At 38.7% G+C, this 20,293-nt stretch overlaps 1 protein-coding gene and 1 pseudogene across 3 annotated transcripts in view; both read left to right on the forward strand.

The window, feature by feature from the left end:
• PRRC1 (proline rich coiled-coil 1) overlaps positions 1 to 20,293 on the forward strand; it is a 40,634-nt gene that overhangs the window by 17,168 nt on the left and 3,173 nt on the right. For all 3 annotated transcript variants that reach the window (XM_072840850.1, XM_072840852.1, XM_072840851.1), the window contains exon 8: positions 11,903 to 12,005. In XM_072840850.1, the coding sequence (XP_072696951.1) occupies positions 11,903 to 12,005 (103 nt within the window). The remainder of the gene's footprint in view (positions 1 to 11,902; positions 12,006 to 20,293) is intronic.
• Positions 12,016 to 16,461, forward strand: LOC140641279 (large ribosomal subunit protein eL30 pseudogene; annotated as a pseudogene).

A 20,293-nucleotide genomic window follows, 5' to 3' on the forward strand; every position in this document is an offset into this window, starting at 1 on the left:
TCTGAATAATGTGTGTCTATATTTATGTATACATACACCACATTTTTAAAATTCATCCTTCCATTGATGTCATTTGCTTCCATGTCTTGGTTATTGTAAATAATGCTGCAGGAAACATAAGTTGGGGGCGGGGTAGTGGTGCATGTATCTCTTCAAGGTAGTGTTTTCATTTCCCTCAGATAAATACCCAGAAGTGTTGGGGATCCCTGGGTGGCTCAGTGGTTTGGAGCCTGCCTTTGGCTCAGGGCGTGATCCTGGAGTCCTGGGATCGAGTCCCGCATCAGGCTTCCTGCATGGAGCCTGCTTCTCCTCTATCTGTGTCTCTGCCTCTCTCTATCTGTGTCTCTCATGAATAAATAAATAAAATCTTTAAAAAAAAAAATACCCAGAAGTGGAATTTCTGGATCATATAGCTCATTTAATTTTTTGAGGAACCTCCATATTGTTTTCCATAGTGGCTGCACCAGTTTACATTCTCATCAAGGGCTTGCTTTTTCTCCATATTTTTTCCAACACTTTGACTTTTGATAATAGCCATCCTAACAGGTTTAAGGTGATGACTCATTGTGGTTTTGATTTACATCTCCCTGATGATGAGTGATGTTAAGCATCTTTTCATGTACATGTATATCTTGGAGAACTATTTGGAGCCTCTGCCCATTTTTTAATCACATGGTTTTTTTTGTTTGTTTTTTCTCGAATTACTGGGTTTTTGATAAATTTTAGATGTAAACGCCTTATGAAGTATGTGATTTTGTGGATGTTTTTTCCTCTTCAGTAGGTTGCCTTTTCATTTTGTTGATGGTTTCCTTTGCTCTGAGAACCTTTTTGGTTTGATGTAGCCCTGCTTACTGATTTTTGCTTTTTTTGCCTTTGCTTTTCGTATCAAATTTCAAAAAATTATCACCAAGACTAATATTAAGCAGCTTATTCCCTCTTGTCTTCTAGAAGTTTTATGGTTTCTGGTCTTAAGTTCAAGTCTTGAATCTATTTGAGTTATTTTTTGTGTATGGTGTAAGTAGTCCAGTTTCCCCAACACCATTTATAGTATAGACTGTCCTTGCCCATTGTATATTCTTGGCTCTTTTGTTGTAAATTAATTGGCCATGTAAGTGTGGGTTTATTCCTTAGCTCTCCATTGTTAGATTGATCTATTATTATGCAACAACCATACTATTTTGATGAGTATAGCTTTGCAGTATAGTTTGAAATACATTTTGAAATCAAGGAGTGTGAAGCTGCTACTTTTTCAAGATGGCTTTGGCCATTCAGGATTTTATGGTTCCATACAAATTTTAGGGTTCTATTTCTCTGAAAAATGCCATTGGAATTTTGATAAAGATTGCATTGAATCTGTAGATTGCTTTATGAATAGTATGGGCATTTTAATAATTTTAATTGTTCCAGTCCCTGAGCCTGGGATATCTTTCCATATATTTGAGTTTTCAATTTTTTTCATCAGTGTTTTATAGTTTTCAGAGCAGAGCTCTTTCACTTTCTTGGTTAAATCTGTTTCTCAGTGTTTTGTCCTTTGGATGCGATTTTAAGTGGTATTGTTTCCTTAAGGTTTCCTCTTCATAGTTTATTAGTGTATACGTATCTGCAGATTTTGGTGTATTGATTTTTTATTCTGCAGCTTTCCTGAACTCATTTATGAGTTGTAAGGTTTTTTTTTGTTTTGTTTTTTTTTGTTTGTTTTTTTAGTCTTTAGTGTTTTTGGTATATAATATGTCATATAGTATAATAGGCACAGTTTTGTCACAATTTTACTTCTTCCTTTCCAATTTGGATGTGTTTATTTGCTTTTCTTGCCTAATTGCTCTGGTAAGAGGTAGTTCAATACCATATTGAATAATAGAAGTGGAAAGAGTGGGCATCCCTGTCTTGTTCCTGATCTTAGAAGAAACACTTTCAACTTTTCATTGTTGAGTGTGATACTAGCTATGGACTTGTTTTATGTGGCCTTTATTTTTTTTTTTTTTTTTTTTTTTTTTTTTTTATGTGGCCTTTATTATATTGAGGTACATTCCTTCTAAACCTGTTTGGAGAGTTTTTTTTTTTTTTTTTTTTTTAATCATTATCAGCTGTTGAATTTTATCACCTGCTTTTTCTGCATGTATTGAGATAATCATATGATTTTTATTCTTGATTTTGTTAATGTATTGCGTTGATCGATTTGTGGATGTGGAACCATTTCTGTGTCTGAAAATTTTTACCTCTGTGTTTCTCAAAGAAATTGGCCTTTGATTCTCTCTTCTATGCTGTGCTTGTCGGGCTTTAGTATCAGGGTAATGCTGGCCTTGTAAAATGAATTTGGAGTGTCTCTTATTTTCTATTGTTTTGGAAGACTTTGAAAAGGATTGGTAGTAATTTTTCTTTAATAGTAATTTTTCTTTACATGTTCGGTAGAGTTTGCCAGTGAGGGTGTCTGGTCCTGACTTTTGCTTGTTGGGAGGTTTTTGATCACTAACTAGAATCTCTGTACTAGAAATCGATCTTTTCAGATTTTCAATTTCTTTATGATTCAGTCTTGATAGGTTGTATGTTTCTAGAAATGTATCCATATATTCTAAGTAGTCTAGTTTGGTGGCATATAAATTATTCAGCAAGAGGCTTATTTTGTCTTACTAGCAAAATACAATTATTCCTGGGGGCTGGCACTGTATATACCTAGTAAAAAAAATGTATCCTATTTTAGAGAAAATTATGTTTTGGATTAATTTGGCTATATTGTTTAACTAGCTTTGTGATCTCTATAGCCTAACACGTTTCTACTCAAGTTTCTCCTTTTTAATTATAAAATGGAGATAGTAATGCCTGGATCAATAAGATTGGGTGAACAATCACTGAATATAATAGTACTAAATTTGAGAGATTACAATGCTGTATTGGCTTATATGTAATTGACCACCAGTAACCAACACCGTTATTCACACAGTTATTCAGAATAATGGAAGGCATGGGCACAGGGCCTAGTGGCAAGTCACCACGTTTGAGATATGTTGAGCAATAAAGCATGTCTACTTAATTTGGAAAATATTCAGAGAACATGATTCATTATGGTCTGTAAGGTCTTTATACTTTAAATAGATGGCTTTTTTATGGGAGAAGTTATTTTTAACATGCTGAAACTATTTATGCTGAAAGAGCTTCCCAACTGTTGAAATCTGTCTCTTTTGTAATCACATTGTAGTTTTGTTATATTTTTTGTTTATTTAGTATCAAGTAGCACTGTGCCTAATACTTTATGGCTATAGTCTGTAAAAAACGTTCTCCAACTTTGAGGTTGTACTGTTGGCCAGTTGGGAGAAAATAGGTACACAGATGAACAGTTTTATTTATTTATTTATTTATTTATTTATTTATTTATTTATTTATTTATTTTTAATTTTTTATTTATTTATGATAGGCACACAGTGAGAGAGAGAGAGAGAGTCAGAGACACAGGCAGAGGGAGAAGCAGGCTCCATGCACCGGGAGCCCGACGTGGGATTCGATCCTGGGTCTCCAGGATCGCGCCCTGGGCCAAAGGCAGGCGCTAAACCGCTGTGCCACCCAGGGATCCCCAGATGAACAGTTTTAAATGACTGTATAAGATAGTGTATAATTTTTTGCTGATGGGAAATGTTACTTACAATTCAAGGGGAAATAGCTCAGTGTGGAGATAGTGTCAGATGAGATTTGTGAGTGATTAGGACTTGGACTGGATTGTGATTGTGAAGAGTGGGTAAAATTTGGATAAGTGGAAAGAATAGGACATTCTGAGTAGAGGAAGTTTGAAGATGATTAAGAGGATTCGGGGGTCAGAGGTTAGTTACTAGCTTTGCCAGTCATTCGTTGGATTAGGAAATCAAGAAATGGTTTGGAGACAGATGTGTGAAGAACTTTGAATGGTAGGGTAATAAGGTTGAACTTTCTATGTAAGTACCCAGGAGCCACCCAGTGATCATTACTTCATTTTTCCTCTGTCTTAACCTTTTACATTTCATTTGCTGGTTACCTTAGAGATTACAGTCTTTTTTTTTTTTTTTTTTTTTTAATAATTAAAATTGTGTGCTCTTCGGCCACTCTCTGGCCCGATCTCCCTTGGCGTCCGACTCTGCAATCAGTCCTGCACCATGGGGAAGCAGGACAGTTAGGTGGCCTATATGAACCCAATAGCAATGGCCAGATCAAGGGGTCCAATATAGTCTTCTGGGCCAACAATCCAAGATTATCTAAACCGACCAAGTCCTACCTGGGAAGAAGTGAAAGGACAACTAGAAAAGAAGGTTCCAAGGCATTGGCTGAATTTTAAGAAAAAATGAATGAGAACTGGGAAAAAGAACTAGAAAAATACAGGGAGAAATTATTAAGTGGAATTGAGAGCTCATCCAAAAAAAGAGAAAGAAAAAAGAAAAGAAATCTGGTAGATATTCTTCTTCATCAAGCTCTGATTCTTCCAGCAGTTCTTCAGATTCTGATGATGATAAAAAACAAGGGAAAAGGAAAAAGAAAAAGAACCGTTCACATAAGTCTTCCGAAAGCTCCATGTCAGAAACTGAATCGGACAGTAAGGATAGTTTAAAAAAGAAAAAGAAGTCAGAGGGTGCAAATGAGAAAGAAAAGAGAAGGACATTAAAGGACTCAGCCAAAAAAAAAAAAAAGATGTATCCTGAAGATAAACTATTATCATCTGAGTCCTTATCAGAATCAGCTTATATTGAGGAGGTATGAGCAAAAAAGAAGAAAAGCAATGAAGAATGAGAAAAAGAAAAAAAAAAAGAAGCATAAGAAACACAGAAGAAGAAAAAGAAGGCTGCTAGTTCAAGTCCTGACTCACCGTAACATTAAGAAAAATCAGGATTCCCTTGTAAAGAAAGTACAGTGTCTAAGGAAATTTCAGCTGTGAAAATTATGACATACTTACTAAAATGCATGAATTTTCTTGTTTTTAGAATTATTCCTGGACTATTCAGTAGCCACTTGGAAGCCGCTGTGTGAAAGGGCCTTGTTGCCTGCTGCTTGAACATCTATTTTTTTCTCTTCCAGTGCTTAACAACTCAGGGAGATAATACATTGCAGTTGTGCTAGTGGTTAAGATATTTGGAGATAAAGTTAATATATATTTTTTAAGATTTTATTTATTTAGTCATGACAGACACAGGGAGAGAGAGGCAGAGACACAGGCAGAGGGAGAAGCAGGCTCCATGCAGGGAGCCCGAGGTGGGACTCAATCCCAGGTCCCCAGGATCACATCCTGGGCCGAAGGTGGCGCTAAACCACTGGGCTACCGGGGCTGCCCTAAAGTTAATATTTTGACTAGAAGTATCTATTGATAAATCAACAGAAATTGAATCTGGATACATCATTAAGATATAATTAGCAATGACCAGATAATTCTAGTTAACATTTTTGAAATAGGGATCACATTGATACTTCAAAATCCTTATTCTGTAGATTAATGTATTTTAAGTTTTTCCTCTTATATACATTTATTTACCTGGGGAAGGAGCTTTTAGGGTTGGAGGGTGGTTTGCTGTCTCTTTAGCTAGCAGAATAGTGTGCCTTCTACCCCCACACATCCTATTTTTGTGGACGTGGTAGCCATGCTTCATGGGGAGATCCGAGCTGGGTATAGCAGTCTTGCCCCTAGACATCCTTGGACTCTGTTGTTTGCTGCTTTGAGTGAACCAGAGAAACAGCCCTTTGCAGCATGACAGAGCTCCAAAAGCTCTGGGATTTACCTCCACTTCAGTAATACTGAATGTTTTTAGTATTAGAATGTGTTATAACATTTGAATTAATTTTGACTACAACTTTGGCTTTGGAGAAGAATCATTTAAAATAGACACTGGTGCTTTCTGAACTTGATAGCTAAAGATTTAAAATGCGTGTTTTATACTGTTAGGTTTTAACCAGTCAGGAAAACTTTATGTAACCAGTGATAGTTATTTTATTTTTGTAAGAATTTTGTTTAGGCTGCAATGTTTATCTTTTATTAATTTCTTATTCTTGCTATCTTAAATTCCTTACTGTGTTTAATGGCATACTTGCCAGGATACTTAGTATGTAAACAAAGCAAGCTTTTGATTTTTTTTAACAGCTTCATATTGAAGCTGAGACTTAACTGTAAACAAGTTGAGTGGCAAAAAAAAAAAAAAAAATTTAAAATTGTGACTTGATAATTCTGAACCACTTTTTTGGTTTGCTAATGTTTTGAGGATTTTTGCATCTTTGTTCATCAGGAATATTGGCCTGTAACTTTCTTTTTTGTGTTTTTGTCTAATTTTGCTATCCAGGAAATGCTGGCTTTGCAGAATGAATTTGGAAGTTTTCCTTCCTGGGTTTTTTGGTTTTTTTTTTTTTTTTTTTTTTTTGATAGTGTGAGAAGGATGAGTATAAATAACTCCTAATTCTCTTGTGAGATTGTCTGGTCCTGGATTTTATTGTTAAGGGCTTTTTGATTATTTAGTTTTGTTACTAGTAATTAGTCTTGACATTTTCTATTTTTTCCTGATACAGTCTTGAAAGAGTGGATGTTTTTTGGAAGTATACATTTCTTCTAGGTTGTCCAGTTTGGTAGCATACAATTTTTCATAGTATTTTTAAGTATTTCTTAAAATTTTTTGTATTTCTGTCATATCAGTTGCTTCTCTTTCGTTTCTGATCTTATTTGACTCTTTTTTTTCCCTTGATTCATCTGGCTAAAGGTTTATCAGTTTTGTTTATGGTTTCCAAGAAGTAGCTCTTGGTTTTTGTTTTGTTTTGTTTGTTTTTTGGTTTCTATTTCCACTTTTTTTTTTTTTTTTTTTTTTATTGGTGTTCAATTTACTAACATACAGAATAACACCCAGTGCCCGTCACCCATTCACTCCCACCCCCTGCCCTCCTCCCCTTCTACCACCCCTAGTTCGTTTCCCAGAGTTAGCAGTCTTTACGTTCTGTCTCCCTTTCTGATATTTCCCACACATTTCTTTCCTTCTATGAACTTTGAGTTTTGTTCTTTTCCTAGGTTTCTTAGTTTGTAAGGTTGAACTTTTTAGTTTATATTTTTCTTGTTTTTTTGAGGTAGGCCTATATAACTGTAAATTTCCCCCTTAGAACTGTTTTTGCTGAGTCCCAAAGATTTTCAGCTGTTGAATTTCCGTTTTCAGTGGTTTCTAAGGATTTTTTTGAGTTCATTCCTTGATTTCTATATTGACCCTTTGGTTGTTTAGTAAGTAGCATATTGTTTGACCTTCATATTTGTATTTCTCCCAGGTCTTTTTTCCTTGTAATTGAATTCCAATTTGATAGCCTTGTGGTGTAGGAAAAAGGTGCTTGTTTTCAGCCTAACATAGGATTTATCCTGGAGAACATTCTATGTGCTGTTGAAAATAAATATGTCTTCTATTAGTTTTAGAAGGAATGTTGTATATAGATCTGTTAAATCTATCTGGTTGAAAGCCACCATTTCCTTACTCGTTTTCTGTGTGGATATCTATTCATTGATACAAGTTGTGGGGGTAAAGTCCTTTAATGTTTTATTCTCACTTTCTCCTTTGGGATCTGCTAATACTTGTTTTATATATTTAGATGTTTCCATGGTAGGTACATAGATAATTGCCATTGTCCTACTCTCTTGTTGGATTTATCCTTTTATTATTATTATGTGATGCCTTTCTTTGTCTTTTATTACAGTCTTTGTTTCAGAGTCTGTTTGGTCTGATTCGCGTCATGCATCCCAATATTTGTTTTAAGGGTTTTTTTTGCTTCTATTTGCATGAAATATCTTCTTCCTTCCCTTCCCTTATAAGAGTCTGTGTGTCTGTAGGTATGAAGTGTGTCTCTTTTAGGCTGCATATAGATCTTGTTTTTTATCCAGTCACCTTATGTCCTTTTGATTGGAGCATTTTGACATTTACATTTGGAGTAATAGGTATGGACTTTACTACCATTTCGTTGTTTTGTAGTTTCTTTATTTCTGCCATGTTCCTTTCTCTTTGTTTGTGATTGATGATTTTTTGTGGTGTGTGTAGCTTTAGTTTTTTGTATTTGTAATAGGTTTTTGGTTTGTGGTTACCATGAGTCATAAATAGCATTTTAAGTATATAGCAGTCTATAAAGATGATCTCATAAGTTCAGACAGATTCAGAAAGCACTTTACTCATCCCTCTACCTTGTTTATGATACCGTATTTTACATTTTTTAAATTTTATGAATCTCTTAATGTAGATATAATTGCTTTTACTTCTTTTGCCTTTTATTGTTCACAGTAGCTGTAAAAATGATTGATCTACCTTTACTGTGTGTTTGCTTTTACCTGTGAAATTTTTTCCTTTTCTTTCTAGTCCTGGCCGTGCCTTTTCTTCTTAGAAAAAAAAGTCTAACATTTCTTATGAGGTTGGTTTTAGTGGTGATCAATGACTTCTCTCTTCTACAGTGGTGAATGTTAACCTTGCCAGTTAGAGTATTCCTGATTGTAGGTGTTTTCTTTCTACACTTTGACTATTTTAGTATATGTGCTGCCGAAGTGAGCACTCTCCACTTTGACTAGATCATGCTATTCCCTCCTGTTCTGCCAAGTTTGTGTTGAGAAATCTGCTAGTTGCCTTTTGGGGTTTCCTTTGTATTATGTATAAATAGATGCTTATCTCTTCATGGCTTTAAGATTCTCTTAATTTTTGACATTTATGTTTCTTGTTGTGGACCTCCTTGGGTTCATCTTATTTTGAGCTCTGATTCTGGGATGTGGTCTCTGTTTCCTTCCCCAGATTAGGGAGTCTTCAGCTCCTTTCTCTTTTCTGAGACCCCTCTAATGGGAATAGTAGTATGGTTAATGTTTTTCCAGAGACCATTTAACCTTCTTCCTTTTCTTTTTTCTTCTTGCTCTTCAGCTTCGTTGCTTTAGGATAGCCGGTCTTCCAGATCACTTATCTGTTCTGCTACATCTTCTGCTGCTGATTCCCTCTAATGTATTCATCATTTTAGTTACTGTATCCAGCTCTGATTGGCTGTTTTATATTTTCTGAATTTATGCACTCTTTCCTCCAGTTTGGTGAGCATATTTGTGACCATCACTTTGAACCTCTTTCATCCCTCAGACTGTGAATCTGTTTCATTTAAGCATATTCCTGTCTCCTCATTTTGAATTTGTGATTTAGGTGAAACACTTATCTCTTCCAGTCTTGAAAGGGCGGCCTTTCGTAGGGATATGCCCTGTGTAATCGATGTGTGTTTGGAGTCTTGGGGTGTCCCACTGTGCCCTGTACCGGGTTGCCTTGGTGGGATGGCTTGAGCTGGTGTACATGCACTGGATCACGGAGGCAGGCGGCCGGCTGGCTAGAATGCCCTGACTCTGCTCCTATATGCATTCTCACACCGGAGGGAGAACATAAATGATGGTGCTCCCGAGCACCTCCAGCTCCAGAGAAAATTCTAACCATTTCTCTACCTGTGGGAGATGTTAATGAATGGGTTTCCTTTGCTTTGAGTCTAGTTGCTGAGCTCAAGCTGGGTGACACTCAGGTCCAGCTGAAGGTCTTCACCTCACTCTGAAGGCTTTCCCCCATCCCTGATGTTACTCCATTTTGTCCTCCTGGCATCTGCCACACCTTTGGATACGGGATTTGGATACTTCATCCAGCTTTTCATGGAGAGCATTGGTCTGCCTTAAACTGTCTGTCATACCTGGATGTGGTATTTTTCCTACTTGACAAGTACAGTAGCATATTAGGAACATTAGGGATAGTAAAACCAGTTGACTCTTGAAAAGCAGGGTTTGAACTACACATCCACTTATGTGGATTTTTTATGATACAGTATAGCACTGTAAATGTATTTTCTCTCTTCATAGGGTTTTCTTCAATTTTTTCCCTCTAGCTCACTTTATTATAAGAATATGGTATATTACAATTGTAACATACAAAATATGTACTAATAGATTGTTATTGGTAAGAATTCTGGCAAACAGTTGGCTATTAGAAGGTTTTGGAGAGTCAGAAGTTAAGATTTTTTACTGTGTCACAGGGAGTCAGGGAGTCACAGCAAGTATAACCTCCACATTGTTCAAGGTTAAACTCTAGCGTTAGAAAATCTGTTGCGGGTTCAGTGTGGGTGAAGGAGAAGAGGAAAGGTCTTGATAGGAAGGTACAGAGGATCAGTGAGGGCTTTGGCTATTTCTGTCTGCTGTGGTCTTGTGTGAAATAAGTGCACACAAGATAATGTCAAAAACGTGCTTACAGCTAAGAGGAGACTGATCCCCAAAAGAAGAGATCCCAAATGTGGTTAGCCCTAACAAAGAATAGAGCCAGGACAGACCTGACTGTCTCTGAATTCTGCATCAGTCCATGTAGCATGAGAATAGCTGACATGACATGTACCTTACATGGACAAAAGCCTGTGTAAGCATGCACTATCCCTATATTGGGATTAACCCACCAGCTTGAAAAATCTTACGTTGCATGTTAAATGTGTTAAAATGTCCTTTTTTCTGAGAATTGACTGGTGATGTTAGTTGGTCTGTCTTTTGTAAAACACAGAGTGGCAGTTCCCACATTGTGTTTTGAGATTTTTGCTGGTAAATGAAATCCAAGTAACTATCTTGGAACCACAGTTCTGCTTAAGCTCTCTTTTAGTCTGCCACGCGGGGATTGGTCAAGTCCATGTTCTTTCAGCAGCTGCCTGGAGAGGGGATGTAAGGAACGGAGACAGTGCCTCCGTTACTGTCTGTGAACGTGGGGCGGGGTGTGCCCATTGAGTTGAGGGAAAGTAAGGAGAGGAGGAGGACCCAGCGTTTCCCCAGCCAGCAGCACTAGTGAAAGAAATGGAAGAGGCTTTCATGGGCATGACCATGGTTCCAGCTCTAGATGCTGGTGGGATATCCCTGTTGACATGGTCACGAGCACGACTAGATTTCAGATAACAGAGAAGACCTTAGGGTTCTTCTAATGTGGATTCCCCGTGACATCACAGAAGGGACTTTTACCTTCTTGGAGTCAGCTTTTCAGGAAGTCCATGCCTGCCAGCTTAGTCACCACGATTGTTTTCTACTCTCTGCGTTATACACAAGTTACTGATTAAGGCTATTAATTTTATTTGGCATGCCAGTGTTGTTTACTTGAAACCAAGTTTTAGGATATGAATACTACAGATAGTGCCTGCTATCATTTTAATACTCAGCAAATGTATTATTTTAGATTTTACTGTTTCTTTGAATATGTAAATACAAGTTACCTAATTCATTTCATATTTTATCACATTTCATTAGATCTACATATTTTTAAAAATAGACTGAACTTTTTTTGCTCTGTATATCCTCTTGTTACCCCAACTCAAGATTTCATGGCATCTGGTGGTTGCATAATTCTGGTTATCTAAAATGCTGGTGGTGTTACAGATGACTAAAGGCAATTATAAAATGTACTTTTATAATTTATGAGTAACTTTAAATGGAAGAAAGTTTTCTTGATTTTGTGAAGTGTTTTCCAAGACTGATCATCAAGAATAAGGAAAAGATTTGTTATTTCCTCTGAATGAGCTTATTTAATTTGCTAGTAACTTTGCAAGTGGGCTACATGGTAACCATAGAGATGGTAAAATAACACTTCCTGTATTTTAGCAAGTGACATTTTAAAAAAGTTACTCATGATTAAGTATTTGCATATTCAGATGAGTATCTGTTGCTTTCTGAATACTCCTATTCCCATTCTTTTCCCTGAATCTTAGCAAGAAAAACTTTATGTGGATTATTCTGGTTTTTCTTCTTTGTTGTCTCTGCTCTTGGAATTAAGCCAACAGGTAATTTTATATATAATTTTTATGGATTTTCTCTAAGGTTTTATCTGAATGATACTAGTTGGTTTTTGGAGTTTATTTTGTCTAATCATTATAACTTTTATTTAGCACGTAAACAATTCAGTCTTCATGCATTCTCTTACAGGTGGTTTGACATTGGCTGTTTGATAGTGGAAGATCCTGTCCATGGCATTCACCTAGAAACGTTTACACAGGCCACACCAGTGCCTTTGGAATTTGTTCAGCAGGTTAGTTTTCTCTTCTTCGTGAAACTTGAAATACTGTTTTCAGCATTGTGGGAACTCCTTCCTTTCTCACTTCTGGCCATTTTGGCGGCTTCTGTTGGTTGGGGCCATCCTGCATCTAAGGCAGGAAGATGGTGGCTGCAAAGATGACGAAAAAGTCACTGGAGTCGATCAACTCTAGGCTCCAACTCGTTATGAAAAGTGGAAAGTATGTGCTGGGGTACAAGCAGACCCTGAAAATGATGAGACACGGCAAAGCGAAACTGGTCATCCTGGCCAACAACTGCCCTGCTCTGAGGAAATCTGAATAGAATACTATACCATGTTGACCAAAACTGGTGTCCATCACTACAGTGGCAATAATAATGAATTGGGCACAGCATGTGGGAAATACTACAGAGTATGCACTCTGGCTATCATTGATCCAGCTTATTCTGATATCATTAGAAGCCTGTCAGAACAGACTGGTGAAAAGTAAATCACACAAAAATTTTAATAAAACTGGCCACAGCTTGTTTTAAAGAAAAAAATACTGTTCTCAGAATACAAGTTTGTGTTAGATGTTTTACTAGAGATAGGATATATATTCTTGATTTCGCCACTTTCTTTTCCCTTTTAGCTTTTTTCTCTTTACTCTTCAGCTTCTGATTTCTTCCTTATTGAGTACCTCCCTTCTCTTCAGATGTAACATTTTACCTGTTCTGCTGGTTGTATGTTTACTTTTCATTTACTTCTCCTTTGTCTACTATTTTGGTTCCCCTATTTCTGTATCTTTTGTCCTTGTCTGTTCATCTTTTGTAACAAGTGGAAACCTTAAATGAAAGGTGTATGTCTTTATGTTTCTTGAAAATGTAACTCTTAGTTTACCTGTCCACATAGAAAATCAGAAGCATGAGGTATATAAGGATTGATTCCTTTCCTTTCATGCTTTCTTGATAAGAATGGAATGTAAATATAGGTTTACAGGGGAGCCTTAGTACTCCCATACAAAAGGGCATTTTGTTGAATTTTTCCTGTCCTCCATTTCATAAAATTTTCATCACATTTGTTCTAAGGTACATTGTTAAATGTCATTTCAAAGCTATCTCTTCAAGTTATTTGGGTCTTTAGGCATTTGAGAATCTGATAAAAGCTACTGGATCCGCTCCCATGGAAAGACATATGTTCCTCGTGTATAAAGTCAGCTTTTATGTTTAGAAAGCAACCAGTGGCTCTCTTTGGGGTTTATAGTTTACATGAGAATTATTGGGAATTAATGCTTGGAATTTTTTAATCTTATTGAACCTTTTACTTAATTTTTCTAATTTCCTTTCAAAAGTACAGAAAAATTTATAGATGGTAACATTAAATTCATTTCAATATGAAATGTTGATAAAGTGGAAAACTTCATCAATATTTTCAGAATGGAATATTCTTCCATCTGCTTTGTTGAGGTAATTAGGTTGAATCATATGAAACTGACAATATTTGCTTTCTCTGAAGTCAGAAAGTCAATTTAATGTGGTTCAGCCTAATACTTGAATCAACTATGGCAATTTTTATTTTCCTAGACCATCAGCCGCTTCATCTAATTTGTTGATGTAATAGTATTATTCACTGACAGTTTTCCATTTTACTTTATGGGACTAGCCTAACCCCCTGCCCCCCGAATTACAGTAGACTATCACTTCAAAGCTAAATGTCAAAACCAGTGGTACAATTAATAAAATCTTGAATTGTACTGGAAAAATGTTACAAAGAGTTCTAGAACCAATTCCAATATAGGGAGTCTGTTCCCCTACCCCTGTATGCCACCAGTTTTCTAACACTAGCTGGGTATCCTGCATTTCAACTCAGTTCTGACACTATATACCTTCAGATAGTCTTGCATCTGTAGGATCTGATGTTGTCTCCCCCACTACCCACTTCAGACATTCGCAAGTTCAGACTGTCAGCTGTTTGGCTATGAACCAGAGATTCTCATGACCCTCTCTCTCTCCTTGGGTTCAATTAATTTGCTAAAGCAGGTCATAGAACTTGGGAAACATGCTTACTAGATTACAGATTTACTATAAAAGGCTGTAACTCAGGAATAGCAGGTGGAAGAGACATTTGGGGAAGGGGGGCAGAATTTCCATGCCCTCTGAACCCTATGTTATTCACAAATCTGTCATGTTCACTAACTCAGAAGCTCTCCCAAACCCATCCCTTTGGTTTTTATGGAGACTTGGTCACATAGGCATTTTTGAATCACTGGTATTTGTTGATTGGGTCAACCTCCAGACCCTCTCCCCACCTGTACCCCTCCTCAAGTCATTGGGGAGCAACAGAAAGTTCCAGCCTTCTCATCACATGGTGGGATTCCCTGGCATCCATCCTCATCCTTAGTCATGACTGTCATCCTCCCCTACCCTCCTGACCCAGATCCATAGGGAAGTAGAGGGATCTGTCCAGTATCCATACTCCTTTCCATCCTACTCATGTTCCTGAAGTCATGTAAGCTAGCACCTACTGTATGCTTTCATCTGCCCCATTTTAGACAACTTGGGTTTCAGTTGCTCATTGTGATTCTCCATCAAAGTAGACTTGAGTTGTCAGGTGTGTTCCTTGCTCTGGGAAATGATGCTCAGCCATCCACATTGGTGTAGTATCTTCTATTCTGTTCCTGTATTATGGACCTGGGTGGCCACCTAAAGCAGGGGTGTCTGCTGTCTGTTCCACTCACCTTCCAAAGCCGGAAGAAGTTTTGTTGGGATTGTGTCCTACTTCATTGTACCCCTCAGATTCTCAGACTGATTTCCACAAGGCTGTGCTCCATATGGACATGATTTTAATAGGTCATGTTTCCATTACGCCTTCCTGCCTGACCCTGTGGCCAGACCATTGGCCACTACCCCTGAGTCAGTATTTTCTACCACTGCTGCAAAAATAGGGTGCATTTCAGCACACAGAGCTCATTTGTTTTTACCTTCTTCCATCAGGATTGTGGCCTTCCAGACACACTTGTCCACTCACCTTGGAACTGCCATCTGCAAACCAAGCAGCTAGCTCTTTGTTGAGAGTTGTTCACAAGACACTGTCTACATGGCAGTTGGTTCTCAAAGCTTTTCCCGTGGCTTCAAAGTGAGTCCTAGGGGAAAAGAGTTGCCGCGTTTATGATTGTCTCTCTAGGCATCATGATCTTTTACATAAACTATTTCTATATTAATGCAACTTTTCTGGGCATTGTCATCCTTTTTTTTTCTAATTTTTGTTTTATTGGAGTTCAATTTGCCAACATATAGCATAACACTCAGTGCTCAAGTGCCCTCCCAGTGCTTCTCCATTGAGAATGATATTTGCTGTGGGCTTTTCACAGATGGCTTTTAAGATGCTAAGGAATGTTGCCTCTATCCCTACACTCTGATGAGTTTTGATCAGGAATGGATGCTGTATTTTGTCAGATGCTTTCTCTGAATCTATTGAGAGGATCATATGGGTCTTGTTATTTCTCTTGTTGATATGATCTATCATGTTGATTGCTTTACGAGTATTGAACCAGCCTTGCATCCCGGGGATAAATCCCACTTGGTCATAGTGAATAATCTTCTTAATGTACTGTTGGATCCTATTGGCTAGTATCTTGTTGAGAATTTTTGCATCTGTGTTCATCAGGGATATTGGTCTGTAATTCTCCTTTTTGGTGGGGTTTTTGTCTGGTTTCGGAATCAAGGTGATTCTGGCCTCATAAAACGAGCTTGGAAGTATTCCATCCCTTTCTATCCTTTGGAACAGCTTTAGTAGGATAGGTATTGTTTCTTCTTTAAACGTTTGATAGAATTCCCCTGGGAAGCTATCTGGCCCTGGACTTTTGTGTCTTGAGAGGTTTTTGATGACTACTTCAATTTCCTCGCTGGTTATTGTCCTTTCAGGTTTTCCATTTCTTCCTGTTCCAGTTTTGATAATTTGTGGTTTTCCAGAAATGCATCCATTTCTTCTAGATTGCCTAATTTGTTGACATAGCTGCTCATATAATACGTTTTAAAAATTGTTTGTATTTCCTTGGTATTGGTTGTGATCTCCTCTTTCATTCATGATTTTTGAGTCTTTTTTCTTTTTAATAAGGCTGGCTAATGGTTTATCTATCTTATTCTTTCAAAGAACCAACTCCTGGTTTTGTTGATCTGTTCCACAGTTCTTCTGGCCTCTATCTCATTGAGTTCTGCTTGAATCTTTATTAACTTTCTTCTGCTGGGTGTAGGTTTTATTTGCTGTTCTTTCTCCAGTTCCTTTAGGTGCAAGGTTAGCTTGTGTATTTTAGTTTTTTCCAGTTTTTTGAGGGATACTTGTATTGTGATGTATTTCCCTCTCAGGACTGCTTTTGCTGAATCCCAAAGATTTTGAACCCTTGTATCTTCATTCTTGTTAGTTTCCATGAATCTTTTTAATTCCTCTCTACTTTCCTGGTTGACCCTTTCATCTTTTAGCAGGATGGTCTTTAACCTCCACTACTTTCCTGGTTGACCCTTTCATCTTTTAGCAGGATGGTCTTTAACCTCCACGTGTTTGAATTTCTTCCAAATTTCTTCTTGTGATTGAGTTCTAGTTTCAAAGCATTATGGTCTGAAAATATGCAGGGGACAATCCCAATCTTTTGGTATCAGTTAAGACCTGACTTATGACCCAGTATGTGGTCTATTCTGGAGAAAGTACCCTGTGGCTTTGAGAAGAATGTGTGTTCAATTGCGTTGGATATAAAGTTCTGTAAATATCTGAAATCCATCTGGTCCAGTATGTCATATAAAGCTCTGTTTCTTTGGAGATGTTGTGCTTAGAATACCTGTCATTTGTAGAAAGCGCTGTGTTAAAGTCTCCTGGTATTAGTGTATGCCTTAACTTTGGTTTTTAATTGATTGATATACTTGGCAGCTCCCACATTAGGGGAGTCAGTATTCATGATTGTTAGGTCCTCTTGTTGGATAGATCTTTTAAGTATGATATAGTGTCCATCTTCCTCTCTTACTACAGTCTTTGGGATAAGCTTTAATTTATCTGATATGAAGATTGCTACCCTTGCTTTCTTTTGAGGACCATTTGAATGGCAAATGGTTCTCTACCCCTTCATATTTTCAGGCTGTAGGCATCTCAAATGAGTCTCTTGTAGACAGCAAATAGATGGGTCTTGCTTTTTTATCCAGTCCAAAACCCTGCATCTTTTGATGGGATCATTAAACCCATTCATGTTCAGAGTTACTATTGAAAGATATGAATTTAGTGTCATCATAATACCTATTCATCAGTCCCTGTTTTTGTGGATTATTTCTTAGGGCTTCCTCTTTCTTTTACAGGGTCCCCCTTCATATTTCTTGCAGAGCTGGTTTGGTGGTCACATATTCTTTCGGTTTCTGCCTATCTTAGAAGCTCTTTATCTCTCCTCCTATTCTGAATGAGAGCCTTGCTGGATAGAGTATTCTTGGCTGCATGTTCTTCTCCTTTAGGCCAGCCCTTTCTGTCCTGCCAGGTCTCTGTGGAGAGGTCTGCTGTTAATCTGATAGTCTCCCCATATAAGTTAGGAATCTCTTGTCTCTTGCTACTTTAAGGGTTTTCTCTTTATCTTTGGAATTTGCAATTTTCACTATTAAATGTCGAGGTGTTGAACGGTTTTTATGGATTTCTAGGGTGGGGAATCTATCTCCTGGATCTGAATGCCTATTTCCCTCCACAAGTTAGGGAAGTTCTCAGCTATGACTTGTTCAAATACACTTTCTGGACCTCTGTCCCTTTTGGCACCCTCTGGAACCTTCCTTCTCAGACTGTCATTTATTTCCCTTAACCTTTCTTCATGGTCTTTTGTTTTTTCTTCCTTGCCATCAACTTGTCTTCTGTGTCACTCACTCTTCCACCTCATTAACTCTGGGCATTAGGATCTCCAGTTTGGATTGCATCTCATTTAATTGATTTTTAATTTCTGCCTGATTAGATCAAAATTCTGCAGTCATGAAGTCTCTTGATTCCTTTATGCTTTTTTCCAGAGCCACCAGTAGCTTTAGAATTGTGCTTCTGAATTGGCTTTCTGACATTGACTTGTAATCCAAATTCTGTACCTCTGTGGCAGAGAGTACTGTTTCTGATTTTTTCTTTTGTGGTGAGTTGTTCTTTCTAGTCATTTTGCTCAGTGCAGAGTAACTAAAAACGAGTTGTACTGGAAAAAGGAAGGAAAAAAAGGGAACAAAAAGAAAAACCAAGGAGGGGTATCCTCTGGTTCTATATACTGTAAAACCCACGGCTTCCCCTGGAGCTTCCCAGCACTGCATGGTCAAGAAATTGCTTTTCCCCTCCTTCCAGCTTGTCTTCTAGGGGAGGAGCCTGCTGTGCTGATTCTCAGGTGTGTGCACCTGGGGGAGCTGCCCCATCCCCTGCCAGGTGCCGGGCTCGGTGGGAGCTATTTACCCCATGAGGCCCCTGTTCCCTGGTGGCCCCACTCCAGCCCTGGAGTCCAATCTTGCAGTAACTACCTCAGCTCCCAGTCCACACTGGCCTGGATGCTCCCTGAGCGGGGGGTGCAGACCTGCACAGCTTGGGGGCGCCCTGTGGCAGGAACATCCTCACTGTACTGTGCCCTTCCAGCCTCTGCCTGTCTCGAGGGGAGTGCAGCATTGTGTGCTGTGTCCACCTGGTGCCCTGGGATCCAGGGCTTGTGCTGCTGGAATTGCACTCCCGAGGCTGTGCAGCTCCTTCTGCCCGGAGCCACTGCCTGAGCTGCTCCCAAGGCCCTGCCAGGCGTGCGCTCCGGCCCTTTACCGTGCTCTCCCCAGGCACACTTCCTCTGTTAGTGACCCCAGGAACCTGGAGGCTCCACTGCCCTTCCTGGGATCCTGCCCGAGTTCCCTGCAAGCACCTTTCCCTCCGGGAAAAAAGTTCCTGCTTCTCTGGGACTGGGCTTTCCTGTCCTGGAGGCTTTCGCTGCTGCCCCCCTTAGCCCAACTCCTCGGGGGGGCCCTTCCCCCACTTGATTATTTTATTTTTTTTTCCCCGTCTTCCTACCTTGTTAGAAGCGCAGACTCTTCTCTCTGTAGCGTTCCAGCTGTTCTCTCTTTAAATCTCAGGCCGAATTCGTAGGTTTTTAGGATGACTTGAAAGTTATCTAGGTAAGTTGGTGGGGACAGGGAACTTGGGGACCCTACTCTTCTGCCATCTTGCCCCCCCCTTATTAGTATGTTTCTCCAACACCTTCCTAGACATTTTGGTTATTTCACATTTCAAAATAATTTTATATTCTTCAGTGAAAGGGGTAGTTTTACCTAATAATGTCTACTAGGAAGTGTAAACACATGCTAAATGGAAATAGTCTACTCTGAAGTCCCAGTAGATGTTGCTGGGCAGCACTCAGATTTTTGCCATAAACCTCAGTCTGAGCTTCATGCGAGGCTATGCCATGGAAAATTTGTCCCTGCTAGCATACCATCTTCTGTTCCACACTGTGTGTGGGCTCAGATGGTCTTACTGGTTCTCATATAGCATGTCCAGTTAATAATACTTGAAGGGCATACTCACATCCCTTCTGTTTCACAGTACTAAGTTGTGGAAACTTCCTCCAGTGGACTATCGTGTCCCTCTCCAAAATGCAATCAGGTAAAAGAAGACCACTGCATGTAGGCCTATTCAAACCTAACAGTTTCCTTACAGATTTTTATTGTAATGCCATCAACTTGTGTCCCTAACTTGATCAAGCATCAAGGCCAGCCTCAGCATATTATTTTACTTTAGCTATGGTAGATGACACCAACCAAATGTTTAATGGGCGTTTTTCTTAATAGTTTGCATTTCTTTATGTGTCCAGTAAACCAACTTTCCAGGAGATGGATCCATTGGTAATTTTACCTTTACTGACTGAGTACAGCCTAGATGCTGCTCCCTTCCAGTAGTGACCATGTGGGCCACTCAGCAACCAAAGTTTCTTCATTTCATCCCTGCTTTTCGTAAGCTACATGTTTACACAAGCCAGGGCTGTTCTAGCCAAGTGTGAGACATTTCATCTCAATTCTGACATTGTCTACCTGTAGATAGTATCACATCCCATAGAATAAGGACTCCGTCCTACAACTCTGCCCCCCTCCCCCACCACAGATGCCAGTGACAAATTCAGTTTATCACTGTGCCTCTGACTCACCTGCTACAGATCGGTTCTGAAAACCCCCTCCTCAGGAAGCCTCTCTACTCAAGTACTATGATAAAAAGATACAACTCAGGCACAGCCAGCTGGAAGAGATGTAGAGGGCAAGGTCCTAGGGAAAGGGTGCAGAGTTTCCATGTGTTCTCCTAGCCCACCACAT

Source organism: Canis lupus, chromosome 10 (genome assembly GCF_048164855.1).
Source record: "Canis lupus baileyi chromosome 10, mCanLup2.hap1, whole genome shotgun sequence".
NCBI lineage: Eukaryota > Metazoa > Chordata > Mammalia > Carnivora > Canidae > Canis > Canis lupus.